General features: G+C 38.5%; 1 protein-coding gene across 5 annotated transcripts in view; it reads left to right on the top strand.

Annotated features, from left to right (window-relative positions):
* RHOBTB1 (Rho related BTB domain containing 1) overlaps positions 1–17,892 on the top strand; it is a 74,899-nt gene that overhangs the window by 46,900 nt on the left and 10,107 nt on the right. For 3 of the 5 annotated variants that reach the window (XM_054033907.1, XM_054033906.1, XM_054033908.1), the window contains 3 exons: positions 10,740–10,925; positions 12,552–13,525; positions 13,959–14,077. In XM_054033907.1, the coding sequence (XP_053889882.1) occupies positions 10,740–10,925; positions 12,552–13,525; positions 13,959–14,077 (1,279 nt within the window). Of the gene's footprint in view, positions 1–1,369; positions 1,426–10,739; positions 10,926–12,551; positions 13,526–13,958; positions 14,078–17,892 lie in introns of those variants that run through there. The other 2 variants (XM_054033910.1, XM_054033909.1) reach the window with 2 other exon arrangements.

Below are 17,892 nucleotides of genomic sequence, written 5' to 3'. Positions count from 1 at the left end.
CATTTGAGTAAAGTCTATTAAATCTAGAGAGAGACTTTTTTGAAATATTGTCCCTATCCATGAATCAACTGCTTGCAAATGGTAACAAAATTAGTCTGAAAGTGCTCATTCTCCAGGCTGTCTGCCCTGTATTCTTTTGGGAGTTCCCCAGCTGCTGGTTTTTATCATGTTCAGGAAGTAGCGCCCAGACCAACACCTGGCTCCATTTCCAGGGTTGTCTGTTGCTCTCTGCAACACTTGTTTCCTTAAAAGGGATGTGTCATGGAACAGGGCTGGCCGTTCCAGGCTTTATGCCCCATTACAGTTTAAAGTGAACAGGCCATCCCATTACAATACATCTTTAAACAAATATTATCTGATTACTTACCAGACTCTTCCCACCACATCCTGAGTTTTGGAGTTTGCTCTAAGTTGGTCAGATGGTCTGTTGCAGCAACAGCTGAAACCACTGTCTTTCTGATTGCCATTTGTTCTTGCTTCCTCACCTTTTCATTCTGTGTGGAAACAGAAGGCCCAATCTTTCTTTCTGCATGTTGTACAGAACCTGTAAATATTCTTTAGTGTCAAAGCACGCATACTATATGGAATTATATTTAGCACAGCATCTCTGTTTGTGAATTAGGAACGGAACACACAAGCTCTGTGTTCCTTAAAAAGAAAGACAGATTGAGCCAAGTTCTGTGGAGCTGAATTGTGCAAAATGCCCACTGACTTCAGTGGGAGTTTTACTCAATTCAGAGCTGTAGAATTCGGCCCAAGAGAAAAGTTAAAGCAGTTTGCAGATAAATTGGTTCATTTCTATGTTCTGTGTTTGGTGCTAAGATGATCTCGTCCTTATGTAAATGACTAAGATGTAATAATTAGTAAACCTAATTCTTAGAGTCAGAAGTAAAATTAACCATATACCATGACTATGTAAGCAGTCTATTTAAACTTTAAAAATAGCTTTGCCTTGATATTTTGTTCCAGACAACTTTCCAGTTGCCATTAGTGCTGTATCTGGTTGGTTATTTGTACTGCAGGGAGAATAGATCTCCAGGCTTTTACAGTGGGAAATGAGATATTTTTGTCATTTTTATGATACCACTGTCATTTCTGGTTCTCTCTATATGCACCATGAGTACATCAGAAGAAACATAGAAAAGGCTTAAAACATGTAATTTCTGAAGTGGTGTTCATAGTGGGTAAGGAATGAGCAAAAAAGCACTTTCCACTTTTTAAACATAGTCTTGAAATATGTGATCATTATTATTTTTAAAAAGATAGTTGATAGTCTTTTGTTGGTGGTGTTTTGTACTAAACCTGAAGTTACAGAATTTTTAGAAATAGGTCTGCATGCTACTCACCACAAAATCTGCATATATTTCAGGGTATTTTGACAGTTTCGCACATAACACCTGTACTTAAGAAGCTTCACTGCTATCGGTAAAGTATAGAATTAATTGATTCTCCTGCTCATGTGTAAGGCATTGCATGGTCTTGCCTTGCCTTACTTGGAAACCTTTAGTTCTTCACATGTCAGGGCACTCCTTGCATTTTAGTTCATCAGGCCTTCCATCTGTTGTCTGTGTGCAAACAGGTCCTTCATCTTCTGGTCATTACTTACTCTTACTTGTCACTTATTAATTCCTTTCCATCTCATATGAAGGCTGCTATTGCATTTACTAAACTCTGAATTCACTTAAAACTCTCCCTTGCTTATATGTATCTGCAGTTCTTTTTCCAGCTCTGTGAGATTCATGCATGAAAGATGCCTTATAACTGAATGAAAATTTCTTTTACATAGTTGGGTTGATAGCAGTAGTGTTTTATGCTGCCACAAAGGAGATCTTGGGTTTAATTCTTGGATTCAGTCTTTGTCCCTGAACGAACTGACAAGGCTTGGGAGTCTTGTAGAGCTAGTGTGCTCAATCCAGGCTGAGGGAAAGACTTAATTCAAATTAAGAGTAGTCCCTTTCAGATGGTTAAGTGTTATGTGGATAATTCTCCTCCAGTCCCACCTCAGCCAGAAGAATTGCAGCTGAGATGCAGGTTTCAAAGGATGTGGTAAAGCTGAGGGGGAAATTTATTGTGAAATTTTTATATATGGCACAAAAATGATCCAGGGAATGGAAGGAAAACTATTGGTGATGAATGGACTTCACAGGGTTCAGTAGTTTAGATAAATTCTAAGGAATGTGAATGTTTGTCTGAAATTACTCAGAATTATCTGTTTCACAAAACTGGATTCTGAACATCCTCCCTCACTGTAATCTGGCATTTCTGTTTCTGCTTGCAGGGAATGCCCAGAAGTAGGGAAATTTAAAAAAAAAAAAAATTAAATTAAAAAAAAAATAAAAGGAGGGTAATTACCTGAACTTTTTGTCAAATGTATTCTAAAAAACAGTTGCTGTGGGTACAATAACTTTGTGCTAAACTGAAATGTTTCTGATTTAGTTCATCTACCCATAAAATTATTCTGTCAGATTTGGCTTTTGGATCTCTTTATTAGTCATCTAAAAACAATCGGTATTTCCGGCTTGTCCTTCTAAAAGGAAAGAAAATAACAGGACAGTAGTGCTAGACTTTTTCTCTTTTTTTCATCTGTGGGGTGTCAGCATTGATTTCCAGATCAGTGACTACCACGAGGCAGGACTTTTTCTCAGGCAAATCCTCTTTGTTTTACTGCCTTGCAGGTGCTCTGCCCCTTTCCTGCATCACAGCTCTGCCCTCTGCTTGAAAGGACTCCCTTCTAAACCCATCAATATTTCTTTTTGGTTGGCTGGCAGGTGACTAGAGAGCAATACAAAGCCCCCTTGCTTGGGGCTAAATCACCTGGTGAACAAGTCTTGCATGTACCACTTTCATTTATTTCCCCCAAAAATGTCTTGAGACCATAAATTAAATGCTGAAGTGATGAAGCAGAACTACTTCAACATGTTTTTCTTTTAATTTCTACAACAGGTATATTTCAAAATTCAGCCAGTCTTTTAGGTAGAAATCAACCCAAATCAAAGCATCTACCAACATTGGAAAAGGTCTGACCTACAGGGCCAGAGCCTGCAGTTGAGAGTCATTTACAGTTTTAGCCCTTTCATAAAGTCTCCATGAAGTGTGTCTAATGATAAGTTATTGAATGCCTCTGTTTTCTTGAAATTCTGCCTCAAATGGGGATATTGTTGCCTCTGTGCCAAGCCATAGCAGATGTCTGGGCCTTGCGGTTGGTTTCCCTTTGGAAGAGAAATCAGTGATGGGAAGTCCGGGTATATTTTTAGTACAACTTGTTATGCCAGTTCATGAACAGAGGTGGTCACAAACGGCATGCAAGCAAATGAATCTTTAAAAAATCTGAATCCCCAAAATAATGCCCAGTTTTACATAGGCAGCTGTTCTTCAGGGATGGACTCTAGTTAGATTAATGCAGAGAGGAAGCTCTCCTACTTGCAGTAGCTCCCCCTGAAATAATGCACATCACAGAACTAACAGTACAGTGTTTCTTTTGAGTGTAGTCCTGCACTGGAAGCAGGTAGCAAGCTAAAAATGCAGCGTAGAAGTGGCAGCACAAACAACAGGAGGGGCTAGGTGCCCTGAGTGTGTGCCAGTCTGAGACTCTAGGTACCTACTTGAGATGGCTAACTCTTACACTGCTGCGGCCACACTCTATTTTTATCACACTAGCTGAATGAGGGCTAGCACATGTATGTCTCCCTGAACTGGAAATCACACTCCCAGCTTGAACTGTAGATCTACCCTAAGACTGAACGTGGCTTGCATGCTGAGAACAACTTGTAAGACTGTGTAACAGCACCATCTGGCACCATAACAAGCTGCAGGACCTGTTTGAGTGTAGAAGGAAAAACTTCTTTATATTCTAGAACAGGGGTAGGCAACCTATGGCACGCGTGCTGAAGGCAGCACGTGAGCTGATTTTCAGTGGCGCTTTCACTGCGCGAGTCCTGGCCACCGGTCCGGGGGGCTCTGCATTTTAATTTAATTTTAAATGAAGCTTCTAAAACATTTTTAAAACCTTATTTACTTTACATACAATAGTTTAGTTATATATTATAGTCTTACAGAAAAAGACCTTCTAAAAATGTTAAAATGTATTACTGGCACGTGAAATCTTAAATTAGAGTGAATAAATGAAGACTCGGCACACCACTTCTGAAAGGTTGCCGACCCCTGTTCTAGAAAGAGCAAATTGTTCTCCAGAAATAATACTGTGCTTGTTCACTAAGCACACTGATATAATAACCACGTAAATTAGTGGATTTTTTTATTTTAAATGTTGAGTAAGTATATTCTTTGTCCATAGCAACATCTTGTGTGTCCATGATTGTGGTTAGGGTCAGAAAGACGTGCTAAGACATGCCCATTTTGCTCTTAAAAATTATTTTTCTCATTTCATAGCCAGTATTTGAAAAGCTCCTATCCAGAGCTCTAGTTGCCTCTGACACAATTAAAAGTACAGTAATTTAAACAAATAAAGCAGCAGCACTCACTAAAAACCAGAAAATCAAACCTAAACAGCAGCTTGTCTAATACATGGATAGTTCTTAGCATGCCCCTCTTTCCTCCCTTCTCCCCCCCACCCAAACGTCTGGGGAAGTAGATGGGCCTTTCAACATGCCCTGATGATCAAAAATTGGGATATTTCAGACTGAGGGGATTGGAGAAGAAGAGAGAATTTTAATGTGTTGCCTCATGTAGCATGCCTTGCAGTCATCCAGTGAAGAGGTGACATGTATGTGGGTAATGGTAGCTAGATCTCAATCTGAAAGAATGTTCATAATTACCATCTATCAAATTTTTCAGATTGATGTTCCATTCTCTCCTGTCCAACAGCCTGAGTGGGGGAAAATAAGCTGTTTTGCCTCTTTTGGAGGTGCAAAATCCTTCCTTCAACCATAGTATGTCAGTTATTTTGCAATTATTAGTGCCACCCATAGCCAGTGTGGATAGTTTGGGCTAATATTTAATGTGGTTGAGACATTCCAAACCATAAGGCAAATGAGGATTTCAGATCCATATTTAATATAGTTTTGGTTTTTATTAATAATTTATCTCTAACTTTTGATACAGCCACAGCACCAGAAAATAAGGATTTCATCTTTGAGTCAATGACATCACTTAACTTTGTATCCTGTGGTTTTTGCCACTGAATCTCAGTATATGTAATAAGTGTAATTATACACCATCATTAGTAGTTGACAAAATCTGTATACTTCTTACCTTACTTTGAAGAATGCTCCATAATAGAAGATTTAAACTAGCCTTTAATGCTAGAACCAGTAGAAATACTTCTATTGATTATTTTTAAATTAAAGTGGAAAGATTTTTCCCCTTATTTGTCTTAAATAAAATTTCACCTATAATGTTTAAAATCCACACACTGCGGCATCAATAGAAAGTAGAATAAAACTTGATTGTAAATAAAAGTGGAACTAACTACTCCTTTTTCTTTGTCCAAGCTGAGAGTGATGCCAAAGTACACCCAAACCACATAAAATCTAACTTCTCTTTGGAAATTTGTTTTTTTTCCATTTTAATTGTCTCAGGTGGTTTTAATAACTTTGGTAAGGATTTTAATGTTTGCGGGTGTTAATGCATGGCTTTCAATCAGTTTCCCTTTTAATGAACAAAAATTAAGCTGTCTGTTGTACTTCAGTGGATAAATAAAGGAGTAAATTTGTGTAGCCCCTATGTTACAAGAAAAGATACCCAGTTAAAATAAGTGCCCAAACAATGTTCTGCTTGTGTTGACAATTCCTCTTTCCTGCATTTTACCCCCACATATCTATTTTGGTGATCGAAATCCTCCCAGCCTTACTCACTGACTTCAGTGAAGCTGCTTGCATATGAGTATGGTAAGCAAGATTTGTCTGTCTACTTGGGAGCCAGCACACCTGGGTCCTATTCCCAGCTCTACCACCTGTGGCGTGAGCTACTCTCTTGTGCCTCTGTTTCTGTTCCCGTCCTTTATCTTGTCTGTTTAGCTTTTAAGCTCTTTATAACAAGGACTGGTTCTTACTATGTGTTTGTACAGCACCAAGCAAAACAGGGACCCAATCTTGGTGATGCTAGCCCATAAGGCAATATAAAGAATAAATCTATAACATATGTATTTTCCTTCATGCTCTTTTTTTCACTCCACTAGGAATACAACAGAAAATGTTAGATCCCATAATTCCCAACAAACCTAGTATCATACTGATATAGCTGGAGAATCCAACTTCCCCCACAACTCAACATTATGCTTGTACTACTTGGATGGTTCATCCAGCTATATATTAAGTTTTTAAATGGTAACTTCTAGGGCTGTCAAGTGACTTAAAAAGATTAATCGCGCGATTAATAATAGCATACAATTTATTTAAATATTTTTGTGTTTTCTACATTTTCAAATATATTGATTTCAACTACAACACAGAATACTAAGTGTACAGTGCTCACTTTATATTATTATTTTTATTACAATATTTGCACTATAAAAAAGAAACAAAAGAAATATTTTTCAATTCACTTAATAAAAGTACTGTAGTGCAATCTCTTTATCATGAAAGTTGAACTTACAAATGTAGATTTATTACTAAAAATAACTACACTCAAAAACAAAACAATGTAAAACTGTAGAGCCTACAAGTCCACTCAGTCCTACTTCTTGGTCAGTCAATCACTCAGACAAACAAGTTTGTTTACATTTGCAGGAAATAATGCTGCCCACTTCTTGTTTACAATATCACCTGAAAGTGAGAACAGGCATTCTCATGGCACTGTTGTAGCCAGCGTTGCAAGATATTTACGTGTCAGATGCGCTAAAGATTCATATGTCTCTTCATGTTTCAACCACCATTCCAGGGGACATGCATCCATGCTGATGACGGGTTCTGCTCAATAGCAATCCAAAGCAATGCGGACAAACGCATGTTCGTTTTCATCATCTGAGTCAGATTCCACCGGCAAAAGGTTGATTTTCTCTTTTGGTGGTTTGGATTCTATAGTTTCCACATCGGAGTGTTGCTCTTTCAAGACTTCTGGAAGCATGCTCCACACCTCGTCCCTCTCAGATTTTGGAAGGCACTTCAGATCCTTAAACCTTGGGTCGAATGCTGTAGCTATCTTTAGAAATATATTAAATTCTTTGTGTTTTGTCAAATCTGCAGTGAAAGTGTTTTTTTAAAATGAACAACATGTGCTGGATCATCATCCAAGACTGCTATAACATGAAAAATATGTCCGAATATGAGTAAAATCGAGTAGGAGACATATAGTTCTCCCCCAAGGAGTTCAGTCATAAATTTAATTAATGCATTATTTTTTTAACGAGCATTATCAGCATGGAAGCATATCCACTGGAATGGTGGCCGAAGCATGAAGGGGCATACGAATGTTTAGCATAACTGGCACATAAATGCCTTGCAATGCCGGCTACAAATATGCCATGTGAACAACTCTTCTCACTTTCAGGTGACACTGTAAATAAGAAGAGGGCAGCATTATCTCCCGTAAATGTAAACAAACATATTTGTCTTAGCAATTGGCTGAACAAGAAGTAGGACTGAGTGGACTTGTAGGCTCTAAAGTTTTACATTGTTTTGTTTTTGAGTGCAGTTATGTAACAAAAAAAATCTACATTTGTGAGTTGCACTTACACAATAAAGAGATTGAACTACAGTACTTGTATGAGGTGAATTGAAAAATACTATTTCTTTTATCATTTTTACAGTGCAAATATTTGTAATCAAAAACAATAATATAAAGTGAGCACTGTCAACTTTGGATACTGTGTTGTAATTGAAATCAATATATTTGAAAATGTAGAAAAACATCCAAAATATTAATAAATTTCAATTGCTATTCTGTTGTTTAACAGTGAGATTAAAACTGTGATTAATTGTGATTCATATTCTTTAGTTAATGGCATGAGTTAACTGCGATTACTTGACAGCCCGAGTAACCTCTGATCATCAAGCCGAGACTGACTTTAAGTTCTGTCTTGTTTCACTATAAAATGTGTTCGATGTTTAGTTACAGTTAGCGTGAATTCAGCTGTCAAATATTCACACAGTAAGATACTCACACTTTTCTTTCTGGCAACACTAATGAAATTGAATTTAAACAGTAGTAGCAGAGATTGAGCCAGGTACTTCATGAGTACACACTACATAGTTTTCCCCCTTCCTCTCACTTTGTCAATGTTCCTCAGCCCCCATCACTTCACCTTACATTTTTTTTATTGTCAACTGCCAAACTGTGTGATGGTTTTGTGACCTGGACAAATGTCCACTAGGGTCTGGGTTGGCTCTATCAAACTTATTGCACTTGAGACCATCTGAATTTGGAGCAAGCGCCCAAAAGCATATGGAAAGTTAGTGTATATGCCACCTACCCCTTTTTGTTTAACTGATAATTTAAAAAAAAATTTAAAGTGCCTTTTCTCTAGATATTATGGATGTGCTGTAGTTTATATAAGGTCTAAATTCAGAGCAAGAGCACTTCTCTTGTATTAAATGTAAGCTCTCAGCAGTATCTGCATTGCATGTGGCTATTTTTAGAAACTGTAAGTCTTGCTAGATATGTGTCCTCAATGAAATGTAGAAAGCAGCAGTACTGAACAGTTTCATTAATGATTTAAAAGGCCAATGTTGAGATTCACAGGTCTTACTTTATCTATTCATTACACAAACTGCATACACAATAAATTTGTGCTAAATTAAAGCTTAATAGAAATGAGGTGGGCAGCTTATTGCTGAGTTTAGCTGCTGACTATTCTGTTGATGACTCTTTAGGGATAACTCTTGTTTAAAAAAAAAAAAAAACAAATCCCCTTTCTTTCAATTCTTCTTAAAGCTACTAGTCAGCACTTTCCTTTTCCTAACAGGGGTATGCAATTTATATTACATTCATGATGCTTCAAGCATCTATCAGCTGAGGGACCAAGAGCTGGGAGCCAGTTTCTAATAGCAGTCTCTCAAATAACGAACAATGATTTAGGCCCAATTCAAGAAAACCCTTAAGCGCATGCTTAAAATTTTGCTTTACGTGTTTTCCTGAGTTGGTCCCCTAGTTTTTGACAGAAGAATGGTACGTGAAACAAAACAGTTGTATAGAATTGTTTGCTACAAAAAATTATCTTGATCCTTACAATTGCGTATGCACGGACCCATACACACACAGTGTGACAATCTCTTATGATAAAACATTTTTTCCTAATAGCTACAAATGTCAGTGATTTTTTTTTCAGAATCTCATTTTAGTTGTTAATTGTTTACCTACACTGTTTTTTGTTTGTTTTGTTTTTTTTACCTGTTCCATTATATTGTTTTTTGGGGTGAGAGGTGTTTTGTCCATATTAAAGAAATGGTCAGTGCTGGAAATTCTTTGTCAATTACAATTTTGAAGACTTTATTAAAGATCTTGGAGGTACTGTCTTGCAGTCACTCCATACAACAAATATTTCATCATTCTATAGAGGTGTATGATAAATGTATTTCTTCATTACAGTTTCAGGAATGTGACCTGTGTGCTCATTTGGCTATCCTGAAGCCTTTCACATTTTTACTCAACTGCTAGGTGACGCGTTGGGGTTCAGCCCAGACCAGTGAGGGGCTGTGCCCTGTAGCCCTGATGTCTCTATGCTGTGCAGCTTTGTTTTAGAGCTTGACACCAGCAGCATGCTCTCACAGCATGATTTAACAGATTAGAGTCTTTTGTTCAAAGTGTTTTTCACCAAGTCTCTTTTCCAACATGGCTGATCAGACTCACTGGCCTGGGCCTTTCACAAAGCTCAAAGTGCTTGGTTCCTTTGTCTCTTTAGGTAAAGGATGCCAAAATGGCTTTTTCTTCTCTCTGCTTATATCTGCCAAAGTTTGCTGATCCTGCTTCAAGAGGCAGGAAGGCTTTCTGGGGATGCAGTCTCCATCGCCCAATCAAGATTTTTAAGCCACTTGCTCTCCTGGTGGCTTTGTTTACCTTGCATGTAAATGTGCTTTTCTTTGTTTTGGGTCATACCTTGCTTAATTTACACTGGAGACATATTCAAGCAGGTGGAGCAACATTCCTTTGTCTGGAACAAGCATGGCTTAGGCACTAGTTGCCAAATACATGTTAAGAACGTATTTCCAGCACATATCTGTGAAGTCTTTTGTGAAGTTTGGCTTACCATACATACATCACTCAAGAAAATTAATGATCAGTGAGTTATTAGTTTTCTAGTGATATATTACATGCCAGCTTTTGGGTATATATCATGACCACAGTATGCCAACTGGCACTGGGATGCTCTTAGGGTGACAATGACCTGATAATATGAAATTTTGGTGTCAGTGACCAGAAATGTTTTTGCAGGTGATGACAGTCCCGCAGAGTCAAAATAGAGAATAGCAAACTCTAGCTACTGTAAATTTCTACAGAATAGACCAACACTCTGCTTGTATACAACTTACATGGAATCTGGAATGAAGAAGCTTTCCATATCTGATATGTTGTGTTCACATGCTGTTGTGTTGGACTGTGTAGCTTTTATAAAGCTTCTGATGAATAAGATGTATTCTAATATCAGGGATTTAGTGTGTTTTTGAAAGTGTGGTTGAGCAGTGTCGGTGAGGATTAATGAAAATACATGAAGCTGCAATGGAAAGATGAATTTTGATTACGTGTGTGTGTGTGTGTGTGTATGTGTGTGTGTGTGTGTGTGTATATATATATATATATATATATATATGTAATATATATATTTTCTTCTCTTGATTTCATTTTAGGTCTGATGTAGTTGTTCTGTGTTTTTCAATTGCTAATCCTAATTCCTTGAATCATGTGAAAACAATGTGGTATCAAGAAATCAAGCACTTTTGTCCTCGCACACCTGTTGTTTTGGTTGGCTGCCAACTGGATCTTCGTTACGCTGATCTTGAAGCTGTTAATCGAGCCAGACGGCCTTTAGCAAGGTAAAGTTTAAAAAAAATTAACCTTTTAAAAGGTTCTGGGTTTTAATCAAATATACTATTTTTCTGAAAAAAAATTATATTATCACCCAGTATTGTCTGTTTGCCTTAGTTTCCCATCTTATAACATGAGGATAAATAACACTGTTTCACATCCTGTCTGTTCTCTTGTCTATTCATACTATAAGCTCTTAATTAGTGAAATGCTGTTTGACAATGCATTTTCTACAGTGCCTAATACAATAGGGTCTGATATTGGTTGAGCCATCTGGGTATTACAGTAATATTTAAATAGTGAGCAGCAGAGATCTTACATTATGGCATGATGCATATGTGTTTTGCCACTGGAATTTATGTATTATTCCTGCCAATTGCCACTTTAGCCAGACACACCATAACTTTGGCATTTGGGGGTCAGTCTGGTTTTTGAAAATGTAACTCTAGAGCACGGCACAGAGTAAAGTGGGTATATATTTTACATAGAAAAAAAACACATTAAAAGAAAGACATTTATATTGCGAAGTCAAGCATGCAAAAGTTAGGAACATACATATCTACTGTTGCCCTTACTACTTTAATTCTCTCCCTTTTGTGCATCCAATCTGTGCATTGAATTTTTTTCGGGACCTGTAGAAAAAATACTATATGATCATGTTACTTAAAGCGTGTCCCATAATGCATGGGGGTCTGAATTAAGGTTTCATGAGCACCTGTAAATCCTGGCATTCCCTAACTTTCAAATGCTTGACTGTCCAATCTAAACAATATCCTCTCCATATCTGTAATATTATTTCCTAATATTTTGGTTTTTTAAAAGGATTTAAAAAAAAAAAAGTATAACAGCCCTCCATCACCAGTGCATCTTCAACAGGATTTGAACCCTGAACCTTTAGCACAGACTTTTACTGCTTGAATTATGGGACTAACTAACTACATTAGCTGGCAACAGGAGAAGGCTCTTATCCCAAGAGGGAATGACCCACTTGGTCATTTGAGTGGTCCAACTCACTCCTGCCCCATGTGTCCACACGGGAATGGGAGTAACCTGTTAGTATTGTATGCTGAGTCTAGGGAAAGGGGATGTGGCCAGGCCTAGCAGACCCAAGCCCAACTTTCTTCTCTTTTTCCCTCCCCACCTTTCCTGTAGCTGCTCTGCCAGTTCTCAGCCAATCAGTGTATATGCTGATACTGCTGTTTTTGGCAGTGTCATGCGCCTGGCTCTTCAGAATGTCCACGTTCAGCTATTATTTTAGCAGGCTGCCAGCTTTTTTAATTTGGATAAGTGTGAATGGGATTTGAAGGCTTGCTTCATATTGTGAAATAATGCCTATCGATATTTAAGTAATAGGGTTATATTACAAAGTATCTACCAAATATAAACTTTCTTACCAGATTATCTATTAGGTAATATTTTTGAAGTGTCTAGTACAATGGTTGCAGATTTTCAAGGGTCTTCATGAGCCATGCCAGCTACCATTTTTATTTTTATGACCTGAACAATGTGGATAATACATGTTCTTCTTTGTGTCCTAGATTTTCTGGAATGTGGTTAATGACAGCCCTGCTTTCTGTGTGAATTTTTGGTTTTTTTGTTGTTTTTGTTTTAATTGTATTTTATTTCAATCCTAGGCCTATAAAAAGGGGAGATATTTTACCACCAGAAAGAGGCAGAGAGGTTGCCAAGGAGCTTGGGATACCATATTATGAAACTAGTGTATTTGACCAGTTTGGAATTAAGGATGTTTTTGATAATGCAATCAGAGCTGCACTAATATCCAGGAGACACCTGCAGTTCTGGAAATCACATTTAAAGAAGGTCCAAAAACCTTTACTTCAGGCTCCATTCCTACCTCCAAAGGCACCTCCTCCAGTTATTAAAATCCCAGAGTGTCCTGTAACCAGTATGAATGAGGCTGGATATTTGTTAGACAATCCATTGTGTGCAGATGTTATGTTTGTTCTTCAGGAGCAGAATCACATTTTTGCTCACAAGATTTACCTAGCTACCTCCTCTTCAAAGTTTTATGACCTTTTTTTAATGGAACGTGAAGAATCTCCAGACTTCAGTGAAATACAGTGTAGTACAGATAAGACCAGTAGGGACTTCCTGTCTAGAACTAGTCATCTTGAAACAGATGATGACAGTGATGAAGCAAATTTAAAAACTTTTGATTCCAAACTTCCAATACCAGAAATTGATGGGACTTTAAAGATGCTAGAACTTGAAACTGAAGAAACTAGTTCTACAAGGAGAGCTTTGTCCTCCTTGGGTAAAGGGTTTGTTAGTATGCATAAGGAAATACAAATCAACCCTGTATCTAATAGGAAATGTCCTGTAACTGTGGTCAAGATGGATTCCTCTGTTCAGCCTGGGCCTTTTAAAACTGTTTTACAATTTCTATATGCTGGGCAACTGGATGAAAGTGAAAAAGATCTGACAAGATTAGCACAGATTGCTGAAATCTTGGAAGTATTTGACTTGCGGATGATGGTGGAAAATATTATGAATAAAGAAGCCTTCATGAATCAAGAGATTACTAAAGCCTTTCATGTCAGGAAAGCTAACCGGATAAAAGAGTGTCTTTGCAAAGGTACATTTTCTGGTGAGTAAATAAACTCTCATAGAAAAGGCCACAATTCTCCTCTCCCTTATGCCAGTGTTACGCCATCTGCTTCAATAGTTATTCCTGACTTAAGTCAGTGTGAGAGGGGCAATGGGCCCAAAGTTTACTATATAACTGAAGGCCAACATTTTCAACAATGGGAATCTAAAGTTAGGCTCCTAAAATCCACATTTAGGCTGTTAAATAAGGGGCCAGATTCTCAAAAGTGCTGAGCTCCCATTGTCTCCTATTGAGGTCAAGGCTTTCATAATTGCTCTTCACTTACCTCTATAAAATCAAAGACTCTGAAAAACATTGAGGAAGCAATTCCTTACTAACAAGTGTGTGCTTCTTACTATGTCTTGAACTAGTAATAGGTTCCACTTCCAGCACTGACAATTGTAGTTATGATTGTTTCTTGATCCCATGACAGATGTTACATTTAAGTTGGATGATGGAAGCATAAATGCCCACAAGCCACTGCTGATTTGTAGCTGTGAATGGATGTCTGCTATGTTTGGAGGATCATTTGTTGAAAGTTCAAACAGTGAGGTATTTGTCCACTTTGATAATTGTATTTCATGTATTTTTTTAGGGTCGCTATTTTAAGCATTGTGGTATTCTGTGAAACAATTATTTATTTAAGACTTGGCAGACAATCTCTTTTGTGTATTTATGTGTAGACCCGAAGTGTCCTTTATTTATTGGGACATTAAGTTAGAATACGTTGAACAATAGCTTGCCTTCAGCAGTACGTTATGTTGCCACCACTGCTTGCTGTGTCAGCAAATTAAAAAATTAATTTTGAACTCCAAAGTTGTTTTCAGGTAACTGGTTATAAGTCAAGAAGTCTCAAGACAGGTTTTTACATGCCTAACTTTAAAAAAATAAGTTTTATTAAAAGTACAGATCCATAAAACATTTTGAAGTTATTTTTCCATAATATGATCTAATCACTTCTAGTATTTTTAAAAAGAGGGGGGGAAATCCACTTAGGTCAACTTATAAGAGAGGGAAATGATTTAAATATAAAACTTTATCCCCACTGTCCCCCCAATAAGCAAAAGTTCTATCTAGATGCCCTGTTTTAAATGGGTTTGCTCCATCTTTCCTTTAGTATCAAAAAACTGTTTCATTGCCAATTAAGGCACAATTCCTGGGCCCACATAACTGCTTTTCAGAAGGAATATTGTTCTCCAAACTGTGTAAGTATTTACATGACAGCATAACAGTTCCCAAGTAGTCTGTGTACTAGAATGTGTTGTGGGTTTCTTTAAAAGTGTTTCAAAAAGTTGGGTACATATATATTTGCATAATCAGGGCCATTACAAATTAAATCATTCTGCTAGCCCTTTGAGAGGGTTCGTGAAGTTGAGTTTAAAAAAAGGCAATATTCTTGTGACCGGGTTCCTGGATGGGCTACACTGAGAATGTCACAGTCAGGGCAGACTGCAAGAAATAGGGAGACAATTCCCAAAAACTGGAGGTTTCTTCTATAATGAGATTCACCAAGCCGGTAACAAAAGAGCTTCTGCAATACCACCCTGGTTAACAAGGAGCCAAGCACAGTCCCCTTTAGGCATTCCAGCCCTTGGCTTCCATCTAGACAGCCAAGTCTAATATAGTGAGAGGTCACTTAACCCCAGGTTAATATGAATCTTAGATCCTACCCAATAATCACACTGATGCCAATCCTTTAGTAACTAAAAACTAAAGGTTTAATAATATAGAAAAGAAGAGAGTTATTGAATAGTTAAAGGATCATCTACATACCAGTGATTTTCCGTGTTCATAGCTCAGGATCATAGCAGTGATAGAATAAACTGCTGGCTTATAAAAGTCGCTCTGGAATCTTCCCAACAAGTCAGAATCCAAAGGCAGCTTAGATGTAAAGTCTGATATAAAGCCTTTCCATGTATTTTCCAGATTATTCCAAATAACTATTTGGAAGATCACAATCTCAAGACATAAACTTTCCCTGTTCAAAGTTCAGCAGACTTGAGATGACAGGGTCTGGCCTGAGGCTTTTCTTTTATAGTTCTCTAGCAGGTTGACAAGCCTCCTCACAGAAATTGTCGTAGCAGGTAGGGATGTAAATATTGTTTTAAAAGTTAACCATTTAAACTAAAAATTTATTTAGTGTAAACGGTTAACCGATTAAAGGGCCGGCTTGGCCGGCCAGCCTGGGGGTTAATGGTTAAGGCGGGTTAACCAGTAAGACTAATGCTTACCGATGAATGTTTTACATTCCTAAAAGCAGGGCCTTCCCCCGAGGAGGAATAGGCAATGCAGATCACCTTTGCTTTGAAGCTAATCTTCTATTTCCTATGCATACACAGGTAAACTAGTTCCACTCATTCACATAAGGCAATTAGCAGGTCCTCCATTATAACATAGATAGTTAAGCTGAAGACCATGTAGATCAGTGGTTTTCAAACTGTGGGTCGTGACCCAGAACAGGGTCGCAGAATGGAAGGGATTGGGTCATGGCGGCTCTCGTCAGCACTGCTGACAGGGCCATTAAAAGTCCGATTGGCAGTGCTGGCTGGCGAAGGCAGGCTAGTCCCTACCTGTGCCAACACCGCGCTGCGCCTCAGAAGCGGCCAGCAGTAGGTCTGGCTCCTAGGCACGGGGCCATGGGGCTCCGTGCACTGCTCCCGCTCCGAACACTGGCTCCACGAACCGGCCAATGGGAGCCTGGGGTGGGGGGTGCGGTGCCTATGGGTGAGAGCCATACGGAGCCACTTGCGCACCTCCACCTAGGAGCTGGACCTGCTGCTGGCCGCTTTCAGGGTGCAGCGCGGTCCGCGGTGCCAGGACAGGCAGGAAGCCTGCCTTAGCATTCCCGCTGCACCGCTGACCGGGAACCGGCGGAGGTAAGCCTGTGCCCCATCCCCGCACCCCAATCCCCTGCCCCAGCCTTGAGCCACCCCCAAACCTGGAGCCCTTTCCTGTACCTCAAACCCCTCATCCCTGGCCCCACCCTAGAGCCTGCACCCCCAGTCCAGAGCCCTGACCCCCTCCTGCACCTCAACCATCTACCACATCCCTAACCTCCCCCACCCCCCAACCCAGTGCCCCTTCCTGCAGTCCTCACCCCTGCACCCTAACCCTCTGCCCCAGCCCTGAGCCCCTCCCACAAACCCATCATCCCCAGCTCTATTGAGTCTGGGGGCATCAACAATTTTCTTCAACTGGGGCGCCAGAAAAAAAGTTTGAAAACCACTGATGTAGATATTAGTTTTCCTGCAGTATCTCACATCTTTGATATTAAGGTTAAGTGAACCATTCACATACATAATGTAAGGCAATTAAGCCAGGAAAGGAAATTAGTATCTACAAGTTAATTTGGTTACGTTGTTAAACTTCTAACAGGATATTTGTAAACACAGACAAATACTCTTAGCATCTTTCACATTCAAGTAAATTGTCTTGATTACAATTTTAATGCCCCCTGTTAAGTTGTTATGGGTCACACAAAGTCAGCTGGTCTATCAGTGTCACAAGACTATATATGCAACCCAATGTGTTAAACTACTAGAATGGACCTGGCTTACAGTACATCAACAAAAACTAGGGGCTTAATACTGACCCAGTCTCCTTGTTCTCTTGTGTAGGGCATGTATGAGATGCTGTGTAAACTGTCTCAACATAGTGGAGTAGGTCATGGCAAAGACCTCTTTTAGGCAGTCCAGTAACTTTTCGGAAGGGCTGTGTGTGCATTAAGCTGATTGTTTGGATCAGTCTTTGCAGAGTCCTTTTTTCAAATTTATTGATTTCCTGATTTTTGTCATGTTGTTGTCTTCTTAATATTAATGGGACTTACATTAACATCCAGGGGAAAATATGCCCCTTAGTGTTGTTATAACTGAACTTTTCTGTATTTAATATTCTAGAAGACAGTATTCTATTTAAATTGTTCTCATTACTTTTAATATAGCAGTAAGCACAATTCTCTCCCCAGAGGCACACTCAGCAAGTTGGTCATTAAAAATACATACCTCGATTGTAGTAAGCAATACATAGCAATAAGAATATATATTCATTTTACACAAGCCTATTTCTAATAATAAATTTAATAGTCTTAGCTCATCTTTTGCAATTTAATATTTTAAATGTACTAAACTTTAGTTTTCTGGAGTTTGTGCAATATAGTACTTGGATCTGAGAGCTTTAATAGTACAAATTGGAATGTGTATATAGCATATTGCTTTGGTCTAGTTTACAGAAACATAATGATTTGTTTCTCACTGAAATTTGTCTGAATTCTGTAGGTAGAACACAGATTTTTATAAGATAAGCACTAAATGGTCAATATGCAAGTTAACAAAAAAATAATCAGTGTTACAACCAACTTTTCTTAGTGT

Source organism: Malaclemys terrapin, chromosome 7 (genome assembly GCF_027887155.1).
Source record: "Malaclemys terrapin pileata isolate rMalTer1 chromosome 7, rMalTer1.hap1, whole genome shotgun sequence".
Classification (NCBI taxonomy): Eukaryota; Metazoa; Chordata; order Testudines; family Emydidae; genus Malaclemys; species Malaclemys terrapin.
Note: the sequence above shows the minus strand (reverse complement) of the source record. Positions and strands in the feature narration are given on the sequence as shown.